The sequence below is a fragment of the Grammomys surdaster genome, unplaced genomic scaffold (genome assembly GCF_004785775.1).
Source record: "Grammomys surdaster isolate TR1022 unplaced genomic scaffold, NIH_TR_1.0 193, whole genome shotgun sequence".
In the NCBI taxonomy this organism is placed as follows: Eukaryota; Metazoa; Chordata; class Mammalia; order Rodentia; family Muridae; genus Grammomys; species Grammomys surdaster.
The window spans coordinates 11,417,798-11,424,589 of NW_021604638.1; the positions used below are offsets into that span (position 1 = coordinate 11,417,798).

Here is a 6,792-nt window from a genome sequence, read left to right on the forward strand (position 1 = left end):
TCACTGTGCTGGGGTGACAGCCTCTTCTGTATGTAAATGCAACAGGCCAGAGGGCTTTATTGACTGGAAACAACATACTTCAGGTCTTCCCAGAATGCACTGGGAAAGATGCAGTCATCTGACCATACCTAGCTGCAAAGGAAGCTGGAGAAATGTAGTTGTGCATACTTAGAGACTGGAGGACTGTGCTAGGGAATGTCCAATAGTCTGGGCAGCGGGCTGTAATACTCATTGATGTTCCAAGTGAGAATCTCTGTCCAGGGTGACTCGCCGTGTCTTAGGGAGGGTGGGCAGCGGGCTAGATTCTAAATTTCCCATATTGTCTCCTTAGGACAAGCCATGCCAAAGCCAAGGCTGAAGCAGCAGAACAGGCTGCTCTGGCTGCCAACCAGGAGTCCAACATTGCCCGTACGTTGGCCAAGGATCTGGCTCCAGACTTCTACCAGCCAGGTAGGGCCAGGCAGGGATGGGGTGGGCATGGCAGACCCAGGGTGGGTCCTTCATTTGCTGCAAGGTGGAGATGCTTATGTGGAACTCTGAATGCCTGAGTTTTGGAACCTGTGGGTGGGATGTAAACAGGATGATTTTTAGGGGGCACATCTCTGCCTTTATGCAAGACGGGGGAATATAGCCAAGGTTCCCAGCTATAAGCAGAACCCACCCCAGCTTGTCTCTTAACTCTACTCTGGGTAAGGCAGATGGGAGGGGCAGCTGGTGATGCTGGGATGAGGGGCAGGTCTCTCATGCATGAGAAGGTCAAAGAGTTCTCTGCAACTTTCAAAAGTTTGAGGAGAATTGATCAGACACTGTCTACCAGGCATGGCACTGGGATCTGAGGACATACTGCTGGGACCCAGCACCAGGAGTCACACAGGCAGCTTTGCATGGGATAGCACGGACTCATATGTTTAAATCCTTACCTGTTGTTCACCAGCTTTGGGATGTTGTTCGGGGTAAATGATAACACTCAGCTCCTGAGCTGTGACATGGGTACAAGAATAGTGCCCACTTCCCCAGCATGAATTATGGGCATGTAATGACTGCAGTCAGCTTGCAGTGGCCATGTCTCTTGGCAACTGCATCTCACACCGGGGATGAATGCTGGGCTGATTGGTCAGACCGGGACCCTGGGCCCACATCAGGTCTGTGGATTTGACTTGACTCTGACTGGGCCCATTCTTGAGTTCCTGGTTCAATGGGTCTGGGTGGAACCCGTGAATGACACACCCAGTGAGGTACAGGTGATGGAGCATCTGGAACGACCCTCAGAACTACTACACAGGAAGTGCTGGGTGTTTGGGCCGATGGATCAAGAAGAGCGGGCTGCAGATTCAAAGGCACGGAAATGGAAGCTAGATGGTAGCAGGGGGGTGAACTGAGTAAAGAGACTAGGGGCTGCGGCTGCGACACAGACTGCGCTTGGCAGAGCCGAGCCGGCTGCTGAGCGTGGAGACTGGTGTTCTGCACATCGGAGGGGTTTTTAAGTGAGCAACATGCTAAGTTCTCTGAAGACACCATTTTGGCTGCAGCTCACTATCCAAAGTGGCCTGTCTGTGATACAGGGGGTGAGTCTTCTGGTCACAGCGTGCCCCCTGCTGGTCAAAGGAAGCACGACGCTAGCCTGCATTGGGTGACCATTGCAGTAGTGGCTTTTGCAAAACAAACAAAGTAAAACCTTCCAGTAGTGTGATTAAGCCCATTTTTTTTCTGATATAAGGATGGAAAGAGACCAGTTAAGCACATCATCTCGGCCCTTTGCTGTGTGATGTCGGACAAATTATTTAACCTCTCTGGGTCTCCTTTTCCTCTGTGTAACAGAATTCAAAATCTCATTTTTATTAAATGAGAGTTATTAAATGAGTTATTAAAGCTGTCTGCTCCAACAGTCTGATCCTCAGTGCAGTGAATAGAGGCCAGTAAACGAACATAGCTCATAGAGTTTACCCTGCTGGCCCAGGACAGCCTAGCAGGCTGTGGGTTCGAAGCCTACCTCTTTCTGTTGTCCTCCCGCAGGTCCGGAGTATCAGAAGCGTCGGCTGCTCCAGGAGATCCTGGAGAACTCGGAGAGCCTGCTGGAGCCCCCGGAGCGGGGTCCGGGCGCCGGCCTCCCGGAGCGGCCCCGGGAAAGCCCTCAGCTGCATGAGCGCGAGACCCCGCAGCCCGAGGGCGGACCCCCGTCTCCGGCCGGGACACCCCCGCAACCCAAGAGGCCCCGGCCCGCAGCGTCGAAGGACGGCCTGCTAAGTCCGGGCGCCTGGAACGGCGAGCCCAGCGGAGAGGGCAGCCGGCCCACCACGCCGTCGGATGGCGCCGGCCGTCGCAGCCCCGCGCGTCCCGCCTCGGAGCATATGGCCATCGAGGCGCTGCAGCCACCACCCGCGCCCTCGCGGGAGCCCGAGGTGGCAATGTACCGCGGCTACCACAGCTACGCCGTGCGCACCGGGCCACCCGAGCCCCCGCCCTTGGAGGACGAGCCCGAGCCCGAGGTCCCGCGATCCGACTCGGCGCCCCCGTCCCCAGTCTCCGCCACCGTTCCGGAGGAGGAGCCCCCTGCGCCGCGAAGCCCGGTGCCTGCCAAGCCCGCCACTCTGGAGCCCAAGCCCATAGTCCCCAAAGCCGAGCCCAAGGCCAAGGCGCGCAAGACAGAGGCCCGCGGTCTGAGCAAGGCGGGTGCCAAGAAGAAGGGCCGTAAGGAAGTGGCGCAGGCGGCCGAGGCCGAGGTGGAGGTGGAGGAGGTGAGGCTGCGAGCAGAGGCGAGCCTTTCAGGTCCTTGCAGCTCCAGGCGGTGCTGTGTGTGTGCGCGTGGAGTTGGGGGTAACTTGGGGCACTGGAGGCAAGACAGGACAGGAGCTAACTTAGGACAGTGGGACACTGACTGTGGCCTGATTCTCAGAAGGCTTGAGCACAGGTGACAAGGCAGAGGAGCCGCGGTAAGTGGGAGCCCGAGCTGTAGACTGCACCTCCGGAGTCTGTGGCATTGGCTAGTGTACCCCGGCCGCCTCCCTGTTCGGGACGCGGCAGGGAGGGCTTGGGGCGTGGGGTGGGGTGGAGGAATAGCCCAACAGGGCTTGAGTTCCGGGCCTCTACTAGGGTCTGAGATCCGAACTCAGAAGCAGAGAGCGGAAAGCTAGCTTTTAAGGTGAATGATGGATTTCTAGACTCCACTCTGCCTTTGATGTTGCAGTCTGACGCCCTGGAGGATTGGGTTAATTAATTTCAAGAATTCTTCCAGCCCTCCTGGTCCACTATAGACCCGGGTGCAGGGTCCAACTGTGGACAAATCAGAGATGCTTTTAGGAAGATACTTCCATAAGTCTTGGCTTCTTTGCCCAGCTTTGTAATCTTGTTAGGGGTATGGGGGTGTCTAGAGGTCCTGGGGACTCAGGCAGACTTTCTTCATGCCTCCAGGTACCCAACACCGTCCTCATTTGTATGGTGATCCTGCTGAACATTGGCCTGGCTATCCTATTCGTTCACCTCCTGACTTGACCCTCATCTACCAGGTATGGCTAGAGGATGCAGCCTGGAAGCCAGGGTGATAGGGCTTGGTACTTGGTACTGGCTAGGTAAATCCCACCTCCTAGTGTACAGACGTGATACTCCTTGCATCCCAGCATACTCAACTCCACCTTTCCACATTGAACTGTCATCACCTTCAGTTTTCTGTCCCTCCACGTGTCCTTACTTGGCTCTGTTTCCTTCCTAGGGTAGAATTTGGGCTCAGGCTAAAGGACCGGGGTCCTCACTGGCGTGAGGATGTTCCTGCTGCTGGAACAAACCTTACAACGTGAATCTGGAGCATGGCCAAGAGAACTCCTGCTTTGATCCTGGCTTAGTGTGGCATAGAGGCTTCTAGGAAGCCCCAGGAGCAAGGACGTCCTTGCTCCGTCTCTGTTTAATATCCAGTGGCAGTGTTAGCTTCGTGGGGTCTAATGCTGAGCTCTGGAGGTTCTCTGAGTCACTGGACACCCGAGGGAGGGCCTTTTCTTCAAGCACTTAGGACTTTGGGGTTCAAAGAATTTGAGTGCCCCAGAAGAGAGCAGAGAAGGGACAGGATCCGAGGGCCAGCAGGGAACAGGAGGGAGGCTCAAGGACCTGTCTCTGATACCCTTGCAAAGCAGAGGCCTGGTCCCTGCCCTTCTTGTGGCTTGGACTTGGGTACCATCTGATGACTGGTTTTGTCTTCATCCAGAGCCAGGAGTTCCGTTGAGGATGCCAGGACCTGTCTTTCTGCAATGCCGAGCAGTGTCCCAGGAGGATGGGACTGGGGACTTTGCTCACATCCACTCCATGGACATTTTAGGAGGCCTCCCGTGAGCCCATGCTGGGTGCCAGGGTGCCAGAGGAAGAGAATGTCTAGGTACTCTCCAGTTCAAAGGATGCTCTGAGGGAATAGCCCTGGTCTCCTGAGCCCCTTTGCTCCAGCACCTGTCCTCAGTCCTGCCCCACCTTGCCCTGCCACCCTTCCCTGAGCTTTTGTATGTTTTGAGAGGTATCATGAAAGCAAGATATTAATACAGATCTCTCCCTCTTCCTTCTACCCCATCCCCAATCTCCTCTGTCTGATCCTCTATCCCCATCCCAATAGTCCTCTATCTGATGGCTTGAGGCCACTCAGGAAGATAAGGAGTGCAGACGTCCCTTGGGTAGTGCAGTCATCCCCAGCCCATGTTGCTCAGGGTTCGCAGAGGTCTGGAGGGCAGCGTAGGAAACGGAGAAGCCCAGTTGAATATACCAGCATGCAATTCTCTGCATCCTCCAACCAGTCCAGTTGGCAGCCCCTTAAGACCAGTAGCAGGGGAGACCCGAGCATCTGAGCCTTTGGCTGGGAAGCCACCTACAGGGCTCTGGGGTGGGGTGCTGAGAAGGCAAGGCATGTTGGTGATGGCCCCTGATTTTGAGTGTGTCTGAGCCAAAAGCTGGAGTTCATTTAGGGTCATGGTTGTCCCCTGGGCACTGGTGTAGGAGCTCTGGGCCTGAGAGCTACAGCTACTATGATGTCCTATGACTTATCCCTGTCCTCCATTGAAGCCACTGTGGGACCAGGGGAGCACGGCACAGAAGTCTGTGGAAGTTAAGAGCTGTATCCCTGGTGCACGTTCTCTGGCAGAGCCTGGAGACAAGCATTATGCAGGGAGACAGGAGCAAGTCTGGGCTCTAGCTGGGTGCAGCCCGTGCACCAATGATTCGTGCTTGGCAAAAGGTTTACCCGCATGCACTTCACTTAAAGAAGTTTGCACCACACTGCGTGTCTGGGCTCTCAGGCTTGCTGGGTGTAGCATGGCAGCCCAGGACTAGTGGTTCCCTATTCCCAGGAGGATGGAAGAAAAGAGTTTCCAGGCCCCTCAAGTTTAGGGAAAAGGAAGCGATGGCATCCAAGCTGAGCTGGAGGAAGCTGCTGATACTCTGACTTCATTTCTTTGGACCTCTTGGACTTGGACACGGAAGCCAGACATCCTCCCAGGGCAGCCTTGAACCTGAATATTGGGGGTCAGCTTCCTTTTCTTACAAGTCCATGGTCACCTTCTCCTCTAGAGTCACACTGGTTGCTCCTAGCACTGCCGGGCCTTGGTTGGAATTGCTTTTCTACTGAGAGGAGCCTGCAGATGTTCCTGTACCTGCCAGTGTAGGTGGGACTTTGCCTCTGGTTGGGTTTTCCTGGATTCTAGGGAATGATGCGGTGGGCGGAGGTTACTCAGGAGTGACAGACCCTAGGCCTTGGTTCTGAGGTCATTGCTCTACTCTGGGTGTGGTCCAGCCCTGAGGACAAGCTTGTGACTGTCACAGCTATCAGAGCTGGGTTAAGGGGTATGGGTTAGGGTTCAGGATGCCAAGTCTGTGCCAAAATAAATCTGCATCTGCTCACAGGTTCAGTTGCGCTGTGGTGTCTGCTTATGGATCCTGGATGAGGAATGGGGGCTGCTGGGTGAAGGACCCGAGGAGAGGCTGGGCGATGGCCAGTCCTACTCCATCACTTTCTCTTTCAAAAGATGCTCCTACAAAGCACTGACGAGTAGCCGAGGGGCCTCCAGTCTGAAGAAGAGGTCCAGGACCTTGCACACATCTTTTGTAGTCTTTCTAAAAGCTGCTCTGGTTAGCCTGTGGCAGCAGCTAAGAGTCTGTCCTTTGAGGTGGAGGCTCTCTGGACTCCAGTCCTGGCTTAGACACTTTGTGTCTGGAGCCTCCCTTTGTAATGTCCCATCTATAAAATGGGGGCAACCTTGCCTGCCTCTTGGGGTTACCATTAGGGTTACATTAAGGACTGGAAGGGTCTGGAGGGTTGGCTCAGTGGGTAAAGCACTGTTCAAGCATGGGGACCTGAGCTTGGAGCAACAGAATCTACACAAAAGTGGAACGTGGCGATGTGCACCTGTAACTCCATCTCTGGGGTTTGCTGGCCAGCCAGCTTAGCTGAAATGGTACCCTCCATATTGAATGAGAGACTCTGCCTCAAAAAATATGGTGAAGAGACAATTGAGGTAGACATCTTGATGCCAACCCCTGGCATCTCTGTGACCCACAAGGCAAGAGTAACACACACACACACACACACACACACACACACACACACACACACACACACATCGCAGTTATAGAAAGCTGCTGAGAAATATTTATCTCATGACTCACACAGTGTTTGTTATGTGTGATAATGCCCTCTTGCATTTTGATGTAGAGGTTCCAGGAGCCCCAAAGGCATAGAGATGACCTGAGCATCCACTAAGAAGCTGCAGACTTGGTACATTGGGTGTACCAAGGTCATCTCACCCTCCACAGAGACTGGGGGGAGGA

The 6,792-nt window shown here is 54.7% G+C and overlaps 1 protein-coding gene across 1 annotated transcript in view; it reads left to right on the forward strand.

Annotated features, from left to right (window-relative positions):
* Jph2 (junctophilin 2) overlaps positions 1 to 5,234 on the forward strand; it is a 65,715-nt gene extending 60,481 nt beyond the window's left edge. Inside the window, exons 3-6 of the mRNA XM_028769735.1 lie at positions 332 to 450; positions 2,014 to 2,735; positions 3,409 to 3,503; positions 4,193 to 5,234. Of these exons, the coding sequence (XP_028625568.1) occupies positions 332 to 450; positions 2,014 to 2,735; positions 3,409 to 3,489 (922 nt within the window). The 3' untranslated portion in view covers positions 3,490 to 3,503; positions 4,193 to 5,234. The remainder of the gene's footprint in view (positions 1 to 331; positions 451 to 2,013; positions 2,736 to 3,408; positions 3,504 to 4,192) is intronic.
* The last annotated feature ends 1,558 nt before the right edge of the window (positions 5,235 to 6,792 follow it).